Source organism: Strix aluco, chromosome 3, assembly GCF_031877795.1.
Source record: "Strix aluco isolate bStrAlu1 chromosome 3, bStrAlu1.hap1, whole genome shotgun sequence".
Taxonomy (NCBI): Eukaryota; Metazoa; Chordata; class Aves; order Strigiformes; family Strigidae; genus Strix; species Strix aluco.
Window position 1 is genome coordinate 50,769,774 of NC_133933.1, and position 21,353 is coordinate 50,791,126.

Here is a 21,353-nt window from a genome sequence, read left to right on the forward strand (position 1 = left end):
TTCCAGCCTTGATTTACTGCATAGTCAAGGGTCTGTTCCCAAGACCTTTGAAGAGGTTAGCTTTATTTCTTGTGCTGCATAACTGTAAGTTCCTTTCAGTGCCAAATATGAAACCTTAAATAAAAAAACAAAAGAAGATAATATTCCAGGAAATGTGTGCAGCAGCTGCATCAAATTGTATAAGCCTACTGTTTGTACTCATTAATTTCTGAAAATTATATATAAACAAACTTCCAAGTGTAAGTCCATATCATTAGTTGCCAAGCAGTTGTCATCAGTCTTGTTTATGAGCAGATGCTGTTGATGCATTGTAACAGGTAGATAAAGTCCGTCTGTGTGTGACCAGATGCTTTTCTCATATCTGAGGCTTATCACAAAGGAAGAAGATTTGGGTGATAGTATGGAAATCTTACTAACAAGAACTACTATTTGACAGGTTTTGGCTGGGGTTGGGCTTTTGTTCTTTTAATTCCTATTATGTGCACTAACATCACTGCAGTGTGAATTTAAGCTGAACTGGGATAGATTATTCATAATCATTTAGGAGCTGTTTTGGTACATGTGAACATTACAAAGAGTTCCAGCAGCAAACACCTTTTCAGAATCGTTCCATTATGGTTTCATTTTGATCCAGATTTTCTTTTTCAGTGCACTCTTAGTTTTCTCATGGCTGTATTTTTCTAATTGTCAGAGCAATAGATTTCCTGGGTAAGAAATGACTCATAGCAACCTCTCTATTTGTGGAGTTGTTTTCATCCCCCAGGAAGTTCGAGGGTAGAACCATAGGCTCTTGCAGCCTATTGAAATGCTTTCATCATCATGCTCTTGGCTGTTCTTGGATGTGTTCATGTTTATCTTTAAAGTTTTGCCCAGAAACCTCATTTGGGGTTTGAAAAAATTTCAGTTGAAATCAATGCATTAAAAACAAACTTACAGCCAAGTTTCTCTTTCTGGCTGTTTCATTGGAAAACTTTCAACTGGCTTTAGTTACAAGTTGCCTAGAAGATGGTTAAATATTTTTCTGCAAGACACTACATTAACTGGAAAGACTTAACTGAGCAAAGTTGGATACAATTTTTTTTATAGCGTGCACTATATGCAGTTGTGGGTTTTTGCCACATGTTGATGCAGGACAAAACATATGCTTTGCTAAATGTTTTAAGTAGAATAATTAGTGAGCTTTTGATGTTTTAAAGAAAATTAATGTTTCTTCTGTGTCTTTTTAGATACGAAAGATGGGACTGGAAACAAGCAACATAAAAAGCTTTTCAGCCCTTACAGAGCTGGTTCTAGCTGCCAAGGATCAGGCTACAGTGGAACAATCCTAGATATTTTTGAAAACATGTGATTGAAGATAAACAATGTCCCTAACAGAAAGAGAGAGAATTTAACTCTTCTTTATTTTACCAAATAAGTAGCAATGAAGTGCTTCCTAATGTATCTAGAGCAACAAATCAGTTCATCTTCTGTCAAGATAGGCTTGCTTCACCAAAAGACTGAGAATTTACCATAGTTTTCCATTATATGGAAAGCAATCAAAAGTTCTAAACTTTCTACTATAGAACAAAAGTGGAAGAAAATGTTTTTTATTTTTGTTGTACATCTTAAAATTGTAGAAGAATGAACTTATATGATGAAAATAATATGTAATAAATTGTCTTCCTAACTTTTTATGTCCCATATGTTTTTGAATCAAATGTATTCATTGATGGCTGTCAAAAGCTTTCAAAGTGACTTTATTCCAGCTCTTCTGGAATAAAGAATGTGCTCACAGGAATAGGAATCTGCTATTTCTTGTTACTGCTTTGCACTTACCTGCTTTCCCTCATCATGGGATATGGTTGTCTCCTTGTTTGGGTTTTGAATGTTTTCATTTTACTGATTTGTTTTTTTCATGGACCTTGTTGTTGAGAAGTACTGCATTAAAAAAGCTCTTAAAGTACTTTAAATTTCAAAAAGAATCTCTAGTATCAGTATCTAACTTACTGGCTGTTACATTCAACAGTCCTGTTTTCCTACAGACTAAAAATTCACTAAGCTAGAATTTATTCAGAGTTGACATATTTCTGATTTGTATTATACTTTCTATTAGAATTCAGGGGACTATTTTGCCAGAATACATGCAGAATTCTTGTAACCTCAAACTTAATTACTTAGTACATTTTTATATAGCAGCAAATTTGAAAGTGTTACTAGGATTTTAAATGGTAGAAGGATTAACAAAGAGCTTTCTTGAACCTAGAGTGATTTTGCCTATTGATACTTCACTTTTATATGTGAAGGACAGGTAATGCAGTGTGGAGACAGTAGGAGGTGAATTTGAGGCTTTCAAATGGCTGAATACCCTGTCTGAGTGAAGGAAAGTTTAGGGTTTGGCTTTTTTTTTTTTTTTTTTTTACCTTGTGACAATTTAACACTGGGATTCTCATTCATGTTTATTAATTAAGAACACCCGTTTCTTCCTAAAGTATTTAGAGAGTTTGGGTCTTAATGGGAGAGCCAAAGATGATGCAAGTCTTCCAACTACTTAGAGACAGGGAGTTCGTAGCACGTGGCTGTTATGTAGTGTTGAAGTTGTAGTGAACAAACCTTTCACAGCATTAAGGCTTTTATTCTTCCTCACTGTTGGAGAATTGACCGTACTTTAGTTGAGAAGGCACAGCTATGTGATCACTGTGCTTTTGAAGCGATTAGGATAGGTGATTGTTCTGACTTTTCTAAAATTAATTTTGTGAAGAGGGGCAGTGGGGAGAGTACTACTGCTCAAAATTATGTTCATTCTTTGATTCAATCTGAGTAATAGAGGGCAGGATTTGGCTCTTCTAATTTGCTTAGCACCTCTCTGTTCATGGCAACATATACAATAGAAGAGCATCCAAACTTATTGCTGAAGAAAGAAACACCAAAGTGAACCAACTTGCAGATGTCCCATCTGTTTGTCTCATTCGGTGACATTGAGATACTCAGCCAGCCAAGGGCTTAGGTAGACGCTTCTGAATAAACGTTAACTCTTACTGCTTTTGAACAAGAAGTTTGTGGTCTGTATTATATTTTTCCAGGCTTCTAATTGATGAACCTGGAAAGTTTGGTTTCCCGCATCTCTTCATTTGCTGTTATTACGAGTCAATAGTAGACACATCTTGCTACCACTTGCTACTGTTGTTTTCAGTGATGTTTTATTATAAAATGAACGTGTACGTTGTAGGCTGAGACTGAAATTGTAGTACTGTAAATGCGTGGTGCAACTTCTTATTTTGGAAGGTGTGTATAAATTTAAATTCCTATAACAGCTCTCTCAAAAGTAGCTGATTCTGAGATCTGTGCATACTAGTGATTGAAGATAGAACAGCTTTGTTTGTAGCCTCCAAAATCAGGGAAAAGGTTGCAATCTGTTTACCAAACCAAAAAGGCATGAAAAGGTTACTTGCCCTTTTGTTGCACGTGATTTCCCACATCTTCCTGCAATAACAACACTTCCTACTTGTTGTCATCATCAGCTTGCTGAATATACAGGCTGAATTCTGTTCTTTTCCATTGAAGACCAGCTCTAATTTCAGGGCAGGAAATAACACTGTATAGCAAATCAAAATTATTGAATGATCCCATGATTGTGGTAAATGTCTAAATCACTGGTTTTATGTCAGTTGCCCATCTTTGGTTTTTGTTCACTTGAATAGCTTTTAATTTTCTTTCAGTGAAATACGACATTAGTTAAAAATTTGTATGATACCCCCGTTGAAAGAAAGAAGAGGTGTGAATTGGCTTTGTCTTTGGTAAAATGAATTTTAGCATTTTCAAATACTGTGGATCAGTCAGGAGGAAGGGATCTACCTTGTAAGTAAGTGTGTTCTCATAGAGATGTCTTTTGCTACTAATCCTCTTTCTTCTATTCCTCAGATTTTATTTTTTAAGTACACTTCACTTCATGACAGTAATGCAGATTTTGTGCCGCCTTCTTCCCTTCTAGGACTTCTAGAAAACTTGCTATGCCTTTCTGAGTCTGAAAGGAATTTAGCTGGAAGTGGTTTTGTATAATAGCATTGAGGAGGGAAAGAGTGGTGACATGGTTTTTTCTAAAATGGTAATTGGATTCTCAAGTTCATGGGTTATACCAGAAGTGGACCAGACTCTTAACCTCATCACCTAAAGATAACTAGCTATATGTATATTTGGCTGGACCACTCAATATTGAGGAGTATTTACTCTCCTTTTTCCATCAGCAATTGTATTTTATATTTTCATGCTTGAACTGAAGGGATGAGGAAGCAAACTGCCTAGATCTTTTTTTTTTTTTAAAGCTTATCAGCATAATTGGCAGCTGTGCTCAGGGATAAACTATGATGTTTTGATGAAACTTTAAAAGCCCATCTTTGTCTTTGTTTTCTTTCTCCAAATCTTCTGTCTGTTAGAGCATGATTTTAGGTGCTTTGTTCACTTAGGCTGTTGAACTGTAGACTGCAGCTGAGAGCTCAGTGTGTGACTGATGCTTGGGATGTGCATCATTATGTGCCTAGCAGAGGAATGTGGTGGCACTGGAGGAGAGTGAAGAGTATAAAATGTCATAAAAAGTTTAGATGGAAAACTGATGCCAGAAACAAGTCTCAGGAGAGTATGCATTGTTGGGGAAGTGGAGAAATTTAGTTGGGATTTTTTGGGGTGGGATTTGTTTGGTTTTTTTGTGGTGTTTTTTTTACCATTTGAGTATCTAGGAGAACGGGTACATGTACAGATAGCTTATCTTTTTGGTACTGTAGCACTTGCTCCAGAACCTTTCTCTTCTCAGTCCTTACTCTGGCCAGTATACTTTTAGTTACCCATCTCTGCACTTTCTTCCTTTCTTTTCTTCTCCAGGGTGTCAGGGCAGAGGTGCTTTCCACCACAAAGTTTCTTTTCACAGAATCACAGAATGGAAGATCACCCAGTCCAACCATTAACCTAGCACTGACAGTTCCCAACTACACCATATCCCTCAGCGCTGGGTCAACCCGCCTCTTAAACACCTCCAGGGATGGGGACTCCACCACCTCCCTGGGCAGCCCATTCCAACACCTAATAACCCATTCTGTAAAGAAATGCTTCCTAATATCCAGCCTAAACCTTCCCTGGCACAACTTGAGGCCATTCCCTCTTGTCCTATCGCTTATTACTTGGTTAAAGAGACTCATCCCCAGCTCTCTGCAACCTCCTTTCAGGTAGTTGTAGAGGGCGATGAGGTCTCCCCTCAGCCTCCTCTTCTCCAGACTAAACAACCCCAGTTCCCTCAGCCGCTCCTCGTACGACATGTGCTCCAGACCCTTCACCAGCTTCGTTGCCCTTCTCTGGACACGCTCGAGTAATTCAATGTCCTTTTTGTAGTGAGGGGCCCAAAACTGAACACAGTAATGGAGGTGCGGCCTCACCAGTGCCGAGTACAGGGGTAAGATCACTTCCCTGTCCCTGCTGGCCACGCTATTTCTGACACAAGCCAGGATGCCATTGGCCATCATGGCCACCTGGGCACACTGCTGGCTCCTGTTCAGCCGGCTGTCAATCAACACCCCCAGGTCCCTCTCTGACTGGCAGCTCTCCAGCCACTCCTCCCCAAGCCTGTAGCGCTGCTGGGGGTTGTTGTGGCCCAAGTGCAGCACCCGGCATTTGGCCTTATTGAAACTCCTACAGTTGGCCTTAGCCCATCGCTCCAGCCTGTCCAGGTCTCTCTGCAGAGCCTCCCTACCCTCGAGCAGACCAACACTCCCACCCAACTTGGTGTCATCTGCAAACTTACTGAGGGTGCACTCGATCCCCTCGTCTAGATCATCAATAAAGATGTTAAACAGGAGTGGCCCCAAAACCGAGCCCTGGTGGACACCACTCATGACCGGCCAACCGGATTTAACTCCGTTCACCACAACTCTTTGGGCTCGGCCATCGAGCCAGTTTTTTACCCAGCAAAGCGTGCGATCATCTAAGCCTCGAGCAGCCAGTTTTGCCAGGAGAATGCTGTGGGAACCGGTGTCAAAGGCCTTACTAAAGTCAAGGTAGACAACATCCACAGCCTTTCCCTCATCCAATAAGCAGGTCGCCCTGTCATAGAAGGAGATCAGGTTTGTCAAGCAGGACCTGCCTTTCATAAACACATACTGACTTTTCTGGAATGTGGTTGGTTTTGTGGGTGGTGGGGTTTGTTTGTTTGTTTTTCTGACTGTAACCACTGAACAGGGTACAGAGTCCTGCAGCAGCATGCAGCCCCCACCTGTGAGTAATGGCTTTTTGTCCCAGAAGTTACTGGCAGCCTGGCCAGGGCCTCCCTTTTGTTATCCTCCATCTTCATCATAGAAGTGGAACATTTTGTGGTCTGAAATTCTGTTTGTGGCTGCCACCTTCTGACTTTAATGAGTAGATGGGATAACCCTTAAATTAGTATGAACACTTGGAAGCTGCCTCTTTCATGCTTAGAGCTGTATCACTGGCTGTATTGCATGATAATTTGCAATTTACTGTCTTAAAAAACACAAATCTGACTTGGAGCAAACTTCAGAAGCCAGAACAAGGGATGTAGTTATGGACATAAACCCAAGTGAACTGTGGCAAAGCAACTTGGAAGTGGTTTTATTTGCATCTTTCTGTCTCTGCATATTTATAGTTAGTTGCTTCTGTATATAATACCAGTACAGTATTTAGATGTTAGGGCATCTGGAATACATACAGTATAATCAGATAAATACATGGATGCTATATCGTAGCACTCAAAATCCTAGTATTTTCGAGAGTGAGTTGTGTTACTTATTAGTCTTTCCCATTAAGCTAGAAGGATCTGTCATGTATCTACATCACCGCGGGCATTAGTGAGTTTGGATTAGACATTTGGGCCACTGTGGATGACGATGGGCTATTGTGCTCTGTAGGATACATCTGGCATCACGTACCGAAGAAGTTCACAGTTATTTTCTAAATGCCATCAGTGCAAAAGACAAATCTAGAGATGAGAGGTGGAAATCCTTGTTCCATGGAGAGGCTTTCCCTAGTACCAAGATTTCACACCCAATTCCTCACTTCCTAATTCAAGAATTGTCTAATAGTCTCTTGTTCCAGTTTAATGTTTCAAACCTTTATGACTCTGTTAAGAGTTGGATTGGACCACTGAAACCTTTTTATTCATGTGTAGCAGCACATCCACCATTTATACTAGTATAGGTTATTGCCACTACTCCTTTTTTAAAAAACATATGGTTTGGCTATGTTATAGTGTGCTGATCTGGGCTCTATCCAGTAATGTTCTTTTTTACTATAGGGCCGTAATAAATGCTTCTCAAGTTAGAAAGTAATCCAAGGAATGGAACTGTATTGGAACAGTAGGCCTTTTTTTTTTTTCCTGAGAAAAAACTGAGATAATTCTGTCAGGCTATGAGAATTTATCTATCACAGTTCATTAATGCTACCAAACCCTATTTTTAGATTTTCCATAGAGTTAAGAAATGAACGTATCCATCTGGGCTGCAGAAAGAAGAAACTTCCTCCAAATCTGTTTTTGCTTCCAAGGCAAAAAATCTTGTCTCAGTGGGCCAAGCAAAGCCTGCTCATACTGTTGGCAGCATTTTAAAGGAAAATGGTGCTGATGAAGCTCTGTGGACAACTGTAAAACTTTCACTGTAATGTAAAAGGGGGTCTCTTGCAAAACTGACCAAACTGAAAAAAAGTGACCTCTTAAAGAATAAAAAGGTCCTTTTCTATACCTTTCTATAGTGAATGCTGCTTGTGCTTAAAAAAATAATTTTGTAAGGCAGTGCCCTGCTGGCTACTACTTTGTTCCCACTGCACTGAAAAAGGGAGCTGGGGGCAGCAGGGAGACAAAGTGGGAATAAGGAAAGAAGCTGGAGGAAGAGTTTGAGTCACCTCATGTGAAACAGATGAACAAGGATGAAAAGTTGCAATGTTTTAGCTTTCAAAAAGCTGTATTTCAAACACTACCTGCTTCATCTCAAGCTAAGTAGAGCACTCAACAAAATCATAAAAATAGCTGATGAATAAGAAAAAGGTGATGGGAAATGTGCATCATTCCCCTCCCTCCCCATCCCTCGTGCTTGTATTTAAACCCCGTGCAGAGGGTTTGTTACTCTGCCAAGGAAAAGCATTGCCCTTGACTTCTCTTCAAAAACAGCTAAAAGGAAGGGCTTGTTCAGTGTTACATCCAGGAACACCACATCTTCCTTCTGTGCTATGGCATCTTCTGGCTGATCTGTTCCATCACCAGTCAGTTTGAAAAAGGCTTTATTTATTACCTGTAAGGCAAAATGGATGAGTAACTCTGGAGTCATTGGAGCATGATAAGTGAAGAGACAAATGAGAGTTTGAGTAAATGATAAAACACATGAAGTAATTAATAACTTAGATCAGCTGTAAGCAGCACAGGATAGACTCCATGGATGCTTAAGAAAGGTGTTGGAGTACTTGTTCCGTAACATGAAAAAGCTCTACAACTACTTGTACACTTGAGCTGTATGAAATCCTGGTACCCCTGAAGCCCCTGACAGAACTTCCAAGGTAGGGCACCTTCTAAAAATAAAACTAAATAAAAGTAAAGGCACTTGAATTCTACCTCTGGAGCATAATTTGCTGCCTTTTTATGAAAGACAGTCCTCTCCTTCAAGGTCTCCTTTCTTCCCCTTGGGACTTGAACACTGGAACCTGTCTCCAGGTGAGGTCATGTGCTGCATGCACCTCTGTGTTTGCAATTTCTGGGAGTAGTCCCTAAGGGATGGAGGATTATCCTCAACAGCCCAGTAGCTGCAGCCTCTGCTATACACTCCAGCTCTGGTGCCTGGAGGTGCATAAGCTGGCGGTGGTAACGAATGCAGTCTAATTTGGATGTACAGCGCCTAACACACTCACATCTCAAATTTTGATCAGTGCTGCATGTTGTATTTGCCGCAGTGATGAAATTTTAATATTTTAAGGCAAACCTGTTGCTGCTGATAGATTAATCTAAGGAATATTCACATCGTTCAGTCATCTTGAAAGTCCCCTACTGAGCATGTGTCCCACATGGCTCTGACTGGTTTGTTCTAGGTAAATTTACACAGTTAAAGAGGCTGAAACTGAACAGGAGGCATATTTTTTAAGTGCCGGTGATGGGTACTGTACCTTTCCAACTGTTAGATTGATGTTGCTTATTTTACTGAGATCTGCCCCCTTCCCCAGCAGTGCAGGCAGTTTCATATCTGCAAGAAGCTCCTGTAGATCACAGCTGCCTTCTATTGTTAACTCCGGCAGTCTTAATCTAATTTCTCTGCAGAAAAGAGAGAGAGAGAGAAGTGAGTACGTGCTCTCCACTATGGAAGTGTGGTGTTTGCGCAGTCCTGGGGAATGGGCATGTGAAAACAGCTGCAAGAAGTGATGGGCATCATGGTACTGTTTTCAAGTGGGAAGTCACCCTAAATCTGCTCTGGGTATGTTATTAAACCCCGGACCATCCCACCTCACGGGCCCTGTGTTGTCAGCTATGGAAAGGCACTTGCTCGTTTCCTTGAAATACCCCCAGATAAAAAGCTGATCCCACCGAAGTCAAGCTCCCTCGGAGTGACCCCCGCCCCTGGGTTTGCAGGTGTTTCTCTTTGTGCTTGGCGTTAAACCCTCCCTGGCAGGATCCGACCTGCTCATCGAGCAGGCAGGCCTGCCGGGAGCACCCTGTCCCCTTCGCCCCTGGGGGAGGGTGCGTGTGCCCAAGCCCTACCTTGGGGTCAGCTGCTGAAGCCAGGCTGAGGACTGCAATGGCAGCTCGGACTCCACCTGTGCCAGGTCGCTGCCATTGATGGGCTGCAGCAGCACCAGCAGTGTGGTCTTGCTGATGGGGACTTCCACCACAGAAAAAGTCCCACTGGCATCAGTTTTGTATTTGAATGTCCCTGTGACTGACAACATAGGGACCAAGACCTTCGTGTTTGAATCCACCCAGAACTCCTGAGGTTCTTTGAGCCGGGAGGCTTGCTCAATGTTCACTGAAAAAGATTGAGAAAGAAGAAATTGATTCTTCTCTTTCTTCACTCCTCCCCTCTCCCCCTTAGCTGGTATATATGTTTGTTTAAAAACAACAGACTGTGCATTGGACAAGGGCTGTGTGTATAAAATCATGTTTAGCTACTATAAACATACATATCCTGCCTTTAATATGCCTTCTGGTAGCATCAGGCAGCGGCTGGTGCAGGCTCACAGCACAGGGACAGCGGTTGGTGCAGGCTCACAGCACAGGGACCACAACTGTCAGGGCTGCAGCCAAAGCTGCTGTTTTTCTACTGACTTTGTGGCCTTTCTTGGGCACAGTATTTCTGCTTGATTGGTTGCCTGCTTTCTCACAGACTGCCGCATGGCTCCCAGCTGCCTTGCAGGCCTGTGCACAGGGTCTGCTTGGATTTCGTCTCCATCCTTCAAGTGGTGCTGATTGCAGGTTTGGGAGCTCACCCATCAGGGCCAGCCCTTACTGCAGGAGCGCTCTCAGGAGAGGGAAGGCAGCACAAGCTCTGGCTGAGGTCTCACCCTTGGCGATCTTATGAACCAAAGCAATGAGGAAGGTAGTAAGCATAACGCCAAAGCATTGACTGAGCCGAGGAGGTTAAAAAGGACATACCTGAACGCTTGCTAAACCTTAATATGAATTTCTTACCCAGTTCACAAGTATGGGAAGCCTTGCTCTCACCTCCTGCTGCTTCTGTGCAGCTTTGCCTTTCAACATGTTATCTGCTCACTGCCATAGATCAGTGCTGCTGCCCCATTAGGCAGATAATCCTGTTGGCATTAAAGAAACTACTGCCATCAGCAAGAAGGGCAAAGATCAGAAATCTCAAAATTGCTCTTTGGTGGAATTAGGGAATTAGGAAAACAGATGCATAAGTTGTGGTAAAGAAAGGAACACCTTGCATTAAATTAATGTTGGTATAAAATAGGAGCTGGTCTAGCTGTACTGTTAACTAGTCCATTCTCCAATAAATCCAAATAAATGCTGGACCCTAACATATTTAATGTGTAGTAAGTGGTTTTGCATAGGAGCACTTGCCTCTTAAATGAGCTTGCATAAAAAGAGCATTTAGGCACTTTCACCTACTGTAACTTCACCAAAAAGAAGCAGCAAGCAGGACATGTGACAGGTGTAAGCAAAACAAAGGACAAGGAAGTAGAGTTGTTCACCTTTTTCTTATTTTATAAGAATAAGAGATGCAAGCAGAAAGAAAGGAGCCACTTTCACAGGGTCTGTATAACCTGCAGAATTTATTCTCACAGGATGGCAAAAGTCAAGACTGTAACAGTTAAATAAAAGGGAAAAAAAAAAAAAAAAGCATTCAGATAGCTAAATGTATCAATGTGGGATAGTAATTGGTTTTAAATAGCCTTGGGGAAGATATTGCAAAATTTCAGCGCTCTACTATTGACTTTGGGACTGAATCCATTACTACTGTGCTAGTCATGAGCCATGACAAATCAACACTCCTGTATTTGAAGTGGCTCCCTGTGGCCTTCTGCTAGGTGAGGGTCTGGACACCTGTGATCTCAAATGTGTAACTAGGTGTGTACTCCCCTGAAAGTGCTCTAAAAGCTGTTAGTTGTCTTAATATGACTGTTTCTTACAGCATTTTTTTAGCGTACAGGAGAGATGTATTTACTAAAGCAACCCTGCTGCTTGCCTCAGAAACCTGGAATGTAAAAGGAAAACTGAAGAAAATGAACATCCCCTTTATGGAAGGTGATAGCTGACACACCGGAAGAAAAGTTTTCTTACAGTGAGATCTTTCATATAAGGACACAGAAGCTGTGGAATTGGGCAACCTTTCAGCAACCACACCAGAGCAGGGAAGAAACCTGTGTCTGCAATATAGGGAAGATAACTGAAGTGAAAAAGGCTGTCAATCATAGAGCAGAGATGTAGCCTGGGAGGGTAAAAGAGTACTCTGCAGTACTGACTTGGGAGTATAGGAAAGAAACATTGGACCTCTCTGCTTCAGGTGATGATCTTCATGTTCTGTAATACAGGCTTTATGCCAGGCTGACAAGCTTAATGAATGGATGACTTACTGTGGAAAGCTATGACTTTTTACTTTAAAAAAAAAATAGCAAAAAGTATCCTGCCAAATTTCTAGTTAAAACTGAAGTTGTTGAGGGTTGTCTGTTCAGAAGAGAGTTTAAATTTGAGAAGGTAAGGGTGCAGTCCCATGGTACTATTTTCATTCACTAGTTTGTAATTATTTTGCAACTTTAAAAAAAAAAATTATCAGTAAAATTTGGACCTGATGTTCTGTATTGGAGGGCAGCCTCTGCTCAGCACCAAGTCTACAAATGTGAAAACAAATATGTGCAAGCAAATAACAGTTGAGACTGTTGGAACATTTAGCTGTTGTTCTGTATGGATTTCTGTCATTTTATTAATCCTATGGCTGTTGATAGCATCTCAGGAGCATATATAATGTGTTTCAGACCAAAAAATGTACTTTTTCCTTTCTGCAGCTATAGGAAGAGACATAGAACATGACAGCATTGCAAAGCAAATGCTGAAGTCATCTCCTGTGTTTATTAGAAGAGAGCTGCTTATCTAATTCATTTGTTCTTGAGCCAGTTTTCTTCATCTCGCATGTGGGGACTACAACATCTCAAGTGCACCCTTCTGAGAGAGAGGAGGTAGTAGAGCTGATCCAGTGACTCAGACCCTCGAGTATGTGTTCCTAAGCTAACAAAAATACAAATTTTCAGTACAGAAGAGGAAAAAATTGTTCTGCTAAAGGAAAACTGCTCTTGTGTCTATGCCTAAGTCTGTAACACGAGAATTATTTTTGCAGTATCATCTCTATGCTACACCTTACACTGAAGAGAAAGCTGATGCTCACAGCTCCCTGAGGAGTTGGGATCGGTTAATGACAGCACCCATGAAAGGCAAAGAAAACCTGATATCCAGTTTATGGGTGAGAAGATGAAGGCACAAAAGCATTTCATGGGCACCACAGCTCCACCTTAAGCAGCAGAGGCCCACTTAGAAAGTTAAGGCTCACTGCAAGTTTTCTGAAATACAGTCACTGGTAGGCAAGCTGTCCTAAAGCGTGTGAGCTCTGGTATTGTGTTCAGCCACAAGGACATTGAAAAGCAGCTACACTCAGAAGAGGAGGGTCAGTTGTGGTACAGGGGGATTTCTGGGACAGCAGCATGGAACAGCCCTAGGTAATCATGGGATTGCCTTAATTCTTCTGGTTTTGTATTTGCTCCCTGCTTTCATAACCGGTAGCTTGTTTGGTTGCTTCCTGAGCCAGAAGTTGCTTCTAGGCTTCTGTGTTTAATAGCCACTAGAGGAGTCATGTCCATTATATTTTTTAGCCTTTCTTGAAGCTGTATCTCCAGCCTGTTACCACCAGCTCCCCTGTGGAAATACAGGTTCTGGGGAACAGTATTTCTTTGACTTGCTTTAAACCTACTTCCTGATCATTTTTGCTAGAGGCCCCACATGACTTTTAGTTCCTTAGCAGTCAGAAATGCTGCACAATTCTCTCTTATTCATCTTCCCACACCTTTCCTAATCCTTGGCTTCCTGGACAAGGAAAGGATTCCCTCCACCTCCTCCTGCTTGCCCTTGCTGACTCATGGCAGAGTGCAGGCAGGATCCCCAGCACAGTGGTGGGGAGCAGGGCACTGTACCTGGAGTAGCAATCCAGCCTTTTATCTGAGCCCTTCCCTCTCACCACGGGCCAGGCATGACCTTGCTTCCTTCCTGGGAGCAGGGCCACTGTCCGTCCTCCACCCAGCCTGCCCCCGAAACAAGCAGTGTACCTGTCAAGCGGACATCCACCGCAAACAGCAGCTCGGCAGAGGGATCAATGTCTGTCAGTAAGCACTTGGTTTGGCCCTTGCTTTTGGCCTCCATGAAGGCGTTTATTTGCTTTGCTGCCTTGCTTGGGTTTGTAAAGTCAACAGCTCGGACGTAGAGAGCATCAGTGGAGGGGAGCAAATCCTGCACAAACAGTTGGGATAAAGGTACACCAGGAGCAGAAAACAGGCAGAGCATCTTGGAAAACAGCAGTTCCTCGTCCATGCTCTTGATGAGGCTTTCGATCATCCTCAGGCTGGAAAGGACTTTGTGTCCGTCCACCCTGGAGGTGCAGTCAGGCTCTCCAGAGGGGGGAACAAATCCCAGCAAACGCTGCAAATCAGCTGCCGTCTGGTTTGAGGCACCCAGGTAGAAAGACACCAAGGAGCCATAAAGACTGGTTGGGGACAGGAGCACGTTTTGGCCCTGCCGTGCTTCCCGCAGCACGCTGTAAAACCGTGCACCCAGGATGTACACAAAGTGCTTCAAGTAGCTCAGTTTCTGTCTCCCCAGGACACTCAGGCTAGGGGCTTCCAGCTTGTCCTGGTCATCCAGGTCATCTTCATAGGCAGGTGTGGTTTGGGACTCAATGGAGACTGGGACAAAAGTTTCCTTTCCCTCCTGGACCAGGCTTTCCAGCTCCTCACAGGTACTCTTGTTGAAAGAAAATAAATTGAAAGGGTGGACATAGACCCGGTCACAAGTCACTGCAGTGAGGCACGCCAACAAACAGAGAAGTTCTGCTACCAGGTTCATGTTGAAAAATTGCTGCCACGGTGTCTATTGAAAGAAAAAGTGGAGAGGAAAGAAGACTGATCAACCTGTTGTAAACATGGTTTCTCTTACTCGCAGTGTGAGGTGCTAGTGTTGAGTTGGAGTTACAAAGGCAGTAATTTCAGTATTTAATGCTGGCTGGTCTGACTCTGTCCCCTGAAGAGCCCAGGGTGAGATGACCACTGGTTTCAATGATGGCAGGTGGGGAAATGCTAAGCACAGATTTTACTCCATTACCCGCTGCAGTACCCTAACAATTTAGCATGGGAAGCAATATGATTGTGCAAACTAGAGTGTGCTAGTTCTGGCAAAATATTATAATAACGCAACTATATTGCTCCTGAGACCTGGTCAGAGCTATCTCTGCAAACTGCTGCACTAAATCTTGCTGACATATGGACAGGCTAAGTGATTTGCCTGCTGTTACACGGGAGGTGGGTTTGGAAATCAGGTCTCTTAAGGTCTGACCACCGAACGATCATGCTTTGTATGTCTAGTCAGCATAATACTTGGCACTAGCAGAGTGTTTTGTGTTTTCATAGCCCAGTGCAAGCATTCATTCTAGCTTCTAGGCAAACACACTCCAGGCTTCCTTATACAAATGTGCTAACACTGAAACCATTTTCATAGCACCTTCTTTATCTGAATACAGAGTTAGAAGGGGTAAGCTGAGTTTTGCTCTACTGTACAGGCAGTCTTCTCCTGTGGTAAAAGACCACCTGCCGCTCTTGATTTTTTTTGACAAGTAGAGAATTTTACTGGATGTGGATATCACTGGTGTTTTGGCACAAAGGATCTGGTGCATACTGGGAATAAGAAAGTCGTGGGCACACATACACACACATACATACATACACACATATGTGCAAACACACTGACAAATTTTTGCATTTTTATATTTCTAACTTTTGCTATATCTGATTTTTTGATAACTAATAGCTCTGCTGTACCTTTCCTGGAATTCTAGTATATGACTTTGGATTTGTGTATTTGAAATCCAAATGTGTTGGAAATTATGAATCTATAACACTTATTATTGGCCAAAACACTGTTATTCAGAGCTGTATTTTTATTATACTAGTAATTTTTTGTTTATTGTAGCTCTGTTCACCCTCTTTTGCCCTTGCCAAGCTCTGCAGAGCTCATTGGATGGGCAAAATGCTAACAGCCTTGCCAGTAACCAAGTACTGCTCTCTGCCTTCTTTCTCCAAGATTTTTTGAGGATCATGCCAGCCTGTCAGGTATTGTGAATCTGGCAGTTTGAGCCTTTTGAGAGGACACAGTGCAATGTCTGTCTCACCAACACTTTAATTTACATAGGCTGGAAGTGTCTGGGTTTAAATCCAGCCATTCAAGACCTGACACCATCCTGATTTACAACGTATAACTATATTCATTTCACTGAGGGTTCCTCAATTGTTTCATGCCTAATAATACTGCAGTTTACAGTATCACCACTCTCTTGCAAATACCAAACATGAGATGCGCAGATGTTTGGTAATTAGACATACCTTGCTAAGTACATATGCCTGTTAATGTGCACATCTACATTCCCAGGCTGTAGGCTCCTGCTTAACATCTTGGTTTGCAAATGGAGTTTCTGCTGTTGTGATCCCTCAGGATGTCTGAGCGTTTTCCTAGTGGGTGTCTGTGGGTCAGGCCTGAAACTGTTTGCTATCCAGAGGCACTCAGGGGAGGACCCGCTGTAGAGCTCCAGCCCTGTGCACTTGCTCATTAACTCCCACCTCATCCTCTAAATTAGGGTGTAGGCAGTGGCAGTCAGTGCTGCTGTCCCCTCTGCTCCCTGCCCTGTCTTCACCTCCCCAGCCCCGCTGGCAGCAGGTGACATGCATCACAGATCTTCATTGCTTATGATGGGTGAAAAAATTATCTTGGGAGGTGCCTTCCCAGTTATCCCAGCCACGGGGCTAGTGCATTTCTAGACTTCTTGCTGCACTTTCCAGATTGGGACAGCTCAGGAAAACAAACCAAAAAGCCACACTGCCCTTCCCACTCTGTTCTCTCCATAAAATAAATCTTTTGAAGCATTTCTTAATCTTTCCTGTAGCAGCAGGGAGGATGACTCTGTGCCACCCAGTCAGGCTGTGCCATTAGGCTCTGTTGGTGTCCGGTGGTTACTTCTCTACAGCTGCCAGAGCCCCCATGTCAGCTCTTTTCTCATGAGCAGAAGCAAGAGGAGCAGTTCTCACTACCAGCACTTACACTAAGCCCCATCTTTGGAAAGCCATCATGTTTTATTTCCCTAAAGAAGTCAGCCCCGAGCCTTTCAGAAATCATGAAAACCTGAGTTGAATATCTGGCATTCAAAGCAAATCCAGTAAATGTGCTTACTCGCCTCTGTCCCGGTGCGTGCCGCCCCTCCGACACCTTACCCCCTTGGGCAGGCTCCTCACAACAACTCTTCCCCCTGGAGCAGGCTGGCGTGATTGCAGGTGAATTTATGCCCTTTCCATGGGAGGGCCCTTTCTACATGTCTGCAGAGGCATTGCACAAAGCTATCTTACATCACAGGCTGGGGGGCCAGAAAAAGTTAGCTCAGGCCAGACAAGACCCAATGAAACCTGAGCACGGCATGACACCAGCTGCGAGGAAAAGTTCCAGGGATGGATACACAACCTTTAACCAGATCCAGCACATTTGTGTAGCCTGCAGTTGCACATTTACTAAGACAGACACGGGCGTTTTACTGTGCATAAGAACCAATTATAGGACCTGAAAATAGCTCAGCTTGTTTTGTGCCAGACTGAAAGGAATGCAGATTTCTTTGTACCTGTGTTTGTTGTACAGTTGGACCAGATTTTTTTCTTCCTGGGTAAATTGCCTTTAATCTCTACCTTGCAGTCTAGGTATCCATCAGTGAGTGGGATATGTACACTACTGCAAAGTAAAATGATTAAGCTCTCAATTTTTACCCTTTCCCTCTTGATCTATCCAGAAGATCAAAAGTTTTTTCTTTTTCCTCTTCAAAACAAAATGTGTTGAAAAGGAGAGGATGAAAGCTAGATGGATTAGATTGCCAGAGCCAGATCACAGAGACTTCATCCCTCCCAGTTTCAGCTTTCCAAGTCCTGTTTGGTAAAAGGGGTGGGATTTGGAGATCTTTCTCCTGCTTTTGAAATGGTCCTCCAGTTTTTGTGTGCCCCTTCTTCCTCTTTAAGCAAATAAACAGTGAATCAAACCAGGGATGATGCAGTTGGGTTAGACTGGGTCTCATTCAGTGCCCCTGTTATATAGTTAGTAATTAAAAATCCCATGGCTGTAATGGGAGTAGGGCTGATTTAATATCCATGCCCTGCTTTTAGAGGGCCCGTCAGGCGTAGTTTGTGCTGTGGTGCCCAGTTACATGTTGGGTTCAAGGAGAGAGCCGAGAGAGATGTTTTCAGTGCACCTGGGCAGTCAGAGCTGGTGGAGCTGAAGTTGGAGACAGAGACAGCCAAGTCCTGCCAGCCTGAGTGCTGTATGCCAGGTGCCTAGTGCCAAAGGGATGGCAAATTTCTGTTTCTGCAGCTCTACTTTTCATTTAAACAATCTGATTACCTTAGCATGAGGTCTGAAAGTGGTTCTGAGCACAGGCCCGTATGACATGCTATTATGCACACAAAGCTTAAACAAACAGCTTGAAATATTCAAGGTGTTTTGTCCTCTTGCTGCTTGAGCATCTCAGTTGAGGGAGCATCTGGCAACAGAACAGTCCCTGAGCATTTGTACTGTCTCCAGACCGCTATAAAATGCATGCAGCCCAGCCACGGATCCAGGCAACGGGAGCAGTAGTTCCTCCATTAAAAAATGCATTTTGTTCAGCTAAACGCTAAGAGAATGAGCTAGGTTTCAGGCTGCAATCCCCCTTCTTTCCCCTCTGCCCCAAAGAGCCCTTCCTGCAGACAGAAAAAAGCAGGTCCCTTAGAAGCTAGTGGAGTTGCAGGTGGGACGTGTGACAGCACAGCCCAAATCCGCACCTCCTGCACCACCACCCATGCGGGTCTGCATGAGGCACTGGGCACCAGCGGTGTGCATGAGCGGCCAGACCATGCTGTACCTGTGAGCTGTAGCTGGTCTGCTATATCCTCCTGGGTGAGGCTTGGACACAGGGGAAAAGCAAAGCCAGCCTCATACGCTCAGTATCACGGATGCAGAAACAAAGGCTGTTTCAGTGAAGGGTACCTTGTGTTCTGTAAAACTCTGGAAAGTATCCTTATTATCAAGAATGATTGACTTTGCCTAATAAGCTACAAGTGATGCTAATAACTTATACTACAGCTGCCAGACTTACGTGTTTGCTGCGGACAATAAACACTGGAAGGGGAAATCACATAACCCCCAGCCACTGTATTTTTTTTCCTTAAATCATTAAGTCTCTGTGCTGTAGCACAGAGGGCATTGTTGTTTGGGTATCACCTCCTGCTTCCAACTCCCCTGTGGGCCATGACAAAGTCATGCTCCAGCTCGTGGTCTCCTTTTGCTATAGGTACCAGCCTCAAGTCAGGCATCCCTGGCTGCAGAGGGAGCAGGAGGCACCTGAATGATAACCCCAATGTGGCACTCTGGTGGCTCTGTCACATAAAGAAAGTTCAGTTTTTAGTTGAAAGTTCTCAGGGTTTTTGACCTTTGGGGCTCTTTTGGTGTTTGTGCACTTAGTTCTATTGTTTTCTGTTGACAAAAAATTGTGAATGTCTTTGAGAAGCACAGGAATCTTTCTTCCCGCTCCCCTCTTCCCCCCATCAATAAAGTCATTGAATTAAAATACCCAGCTTTCTCCAGAAAAAAGTTTCACCAGAAAATGTTCAATGACCCGCTTTCACTATGGTGCTCCCCTCCTGCTTTGGACCACTGGGAATTTGGCTGGCCTCAGTAATGAGGGCGAACCTTTGATTTCACCTTACATTCATGCCCTACTACAAAGCTCAGACACAACTCCCCCCTAATTTGCTGGTCACTTATGCTCACTCAACTAGTATTCCCCTATTCAGATCCATCACGCACTAATGCACCTCTTAATCCTTGCCTTTTATCTTCTCACAGTTTATACTAAAGGAGAAGCTGTCAGACTATGCAGAACACCTGGAACATGTATTATCCTAGTAGGACTTAATTACAGTTAGTCTTTCATTTTACTTCTGAGCCATTTTTAAGCAGGAGTACATGAGCATTACTCCAATTACTATATGTGGACCCTGTTGTTAGACTTTTTTTTTGGGGGGGGGGGGTGCCATGGTTTTAGAAACGAGCGTGTGCTTAAAGATAGAGCTTCAGCTTCCGAAGAAGAGAGTCTCAGTCCTGCCCTTCGGCTCCAGTGTCCGAGGATTTGGCTCCCTGAAGAGAGCTGTGCCAGAAAACCTGCATTGGGCCAAACTTGAGCAAAAAACTTTCTGGCAACTAGGAACTGAGGAAGGTGAAAGTACTGCTGTTCCTACAGGCATCCCCTCTGCAAAGCAAGCCCAGGGCCCACGCACATTTCCTAATGAATCTTTCCCTGCAAAAGCCGCAGTAAAGGTACAAAGAAACACAGACCTCTCAAACTTGCTCTTCAGCGAAGAGGTTCACGGTCTCCTTTTGTCCCACTCTTCCCGATTTTGGAGGGGCACTCAGCTCCCCCTTTTATACGTGCTCTTGCATAAGCAGGGCCCTCCCTCCCTCCTCCCCCCCACTGCCCTCATTTCTCTTCAAAACCTGCCTCTGTTTTTCCTGCTTGTTATTCATGGTAGCTGCTGAGAGGGAGCAAAGAGGGGTGGAAAAACACTGGTGCTGTAGTTACAGTTCCTTTCCTTTACAGCCACTCTCAAAAGAATCGGATCTCCTGGTCAGCCTCTAATGGGGAAACACTCCTCTGCCCCATGAAAATTTCTCAGTGATGGTGCTGCTAGCACTCCTTCATGTAAATACTGTCAAATAGGCTTCAGATATTTTAACCCTGGCAGAGGAACACTAACCCTACAGCCGGCAGTGCGTAATTCGGCCTTGAGTGGGAAAACAATTTTGTCCAAGCTAGAATTTCGATTGATTGGCCAGGTGGCTCTTCTTTCGCTGAAGAACATCATGTCTCCACTCTGTCAAAAAGTGTTTTCATTGATCCAGAACGTTCTGGGAAAAGCTGTATTAAATTCAGCACTTTGTGTGGAGACAATAGTAAATATTTTATTCTGTTTTCTTCAGTTTGTTTTCCAGTTTTCCCAAATTTTGCTCTGAGATATGAACTCAAAGGGGCAAGGCATACTCCTGTGATGATGTTCTTGTCTCCCGCGAGGTTATGGTGAGAGTCACGGATGAGGGATAATAAATTACCCTGCTCACAGCCTCAGACCACAGACCTTCACATGGGCTCTTTGTAGGTTGAGTTGGCATGTCTGACCTACACAGATTATGAATTAATGTATGGCTAACTCAGACATAATAGCATGTACATGGTCATATATCATTTCTAACTAAATTTGAGGGTTTCTTTTTTTAAGACTAAAAGTACTTTGAATGAGGAGTAGGCCACAAATAGTTTGTTTATACAACCTGTGGGTTGATGTGGGTAATTGTAAACATCTATACCCATCAACATTCATAATGTTCCCTCTCTCTTCCGCTTTGGTAAGGGAAGACAACGTGGGATCTCGACAAGGCACCCAACAGAGAGGGCAAACAAGAGGATTCAACAAAAGGAAGACAGGGATATCACTTCATCCGCTGGTGCAGTTGTTGCTCCAGGTGTGGCAGGCAGTCATGGCGGTGGAAGGACCACCATCTGTGGGACACCCAGGAA

General features: G+C 43.3%; 2 protein-coding genes across 7 annotated transcripts in view; one reads left to right on the forward strand and one right to left on the reverse strand.

Annotated features, from left to right (window-relative positions):
* The window catches only part of COG2 (component of oligomeric golgi complex 2), a 32,875-nt gene extending 31,209 nt beyond the window's left edge, over window positions 1-1,666 (forward strand). For all 5 annotated transcript variants that reach the window (XM_074818512.1, XM_074818513.1, XM_074818511.1 and 2 more), the window contains one exon: window positions 1,227-1,666. In XM_074818512.1, the coding sequence (XP_074674613.1) occupies window positions 1,227-1,328 (102 nt within the window). In that variant the 3' untranslated portion in view covers window positions 1,329-1,666. The remainder of the gene's footprint in view (window positions 1-1,226) is intronic.
* Window positions 1,667-6,562: 4,896 nt separating this feature from the next.
* On the reverse strand, window positions 6,563-20,214 carry AGT (angiotensinogen). Of its 2 annotated transcripts, none has more exons than XM_074818516.1 (5): window positions 20,117-20,214; window positions 13,777-14,593; window positions 9,710-9,974; window positions 9,121-9,265; window positions 6,563-8,258 (listed from the first exon to the last, which is right to left on the reverse strand). In XM_074818516.1, exons 2-5 carry the CDS (start codon window positions 14,567-14,569, stop codon window positions 8,067-8,069), a joined length of 1,395 nt encoding a protein of 464 aa, XP_074674617.1. In that variant the 5' UTR covers window positions 14,570-14,593; window positions 20,117-20,214; the 3' UTR covers window positions 6,563-8,066. The 2 variants fall into 2 exon arrangements, with proteins under 2 accessions (XP_074674617.1, XP_074674618.1); XM_074818517.1 differs by lacking the exon at window positions 20,117-20,214 and adding an exon at window positions 16,944-17,007.
* Between the last annotated feature and the right edge of the window lie 1,139 nt (window positions 20,215-21,353).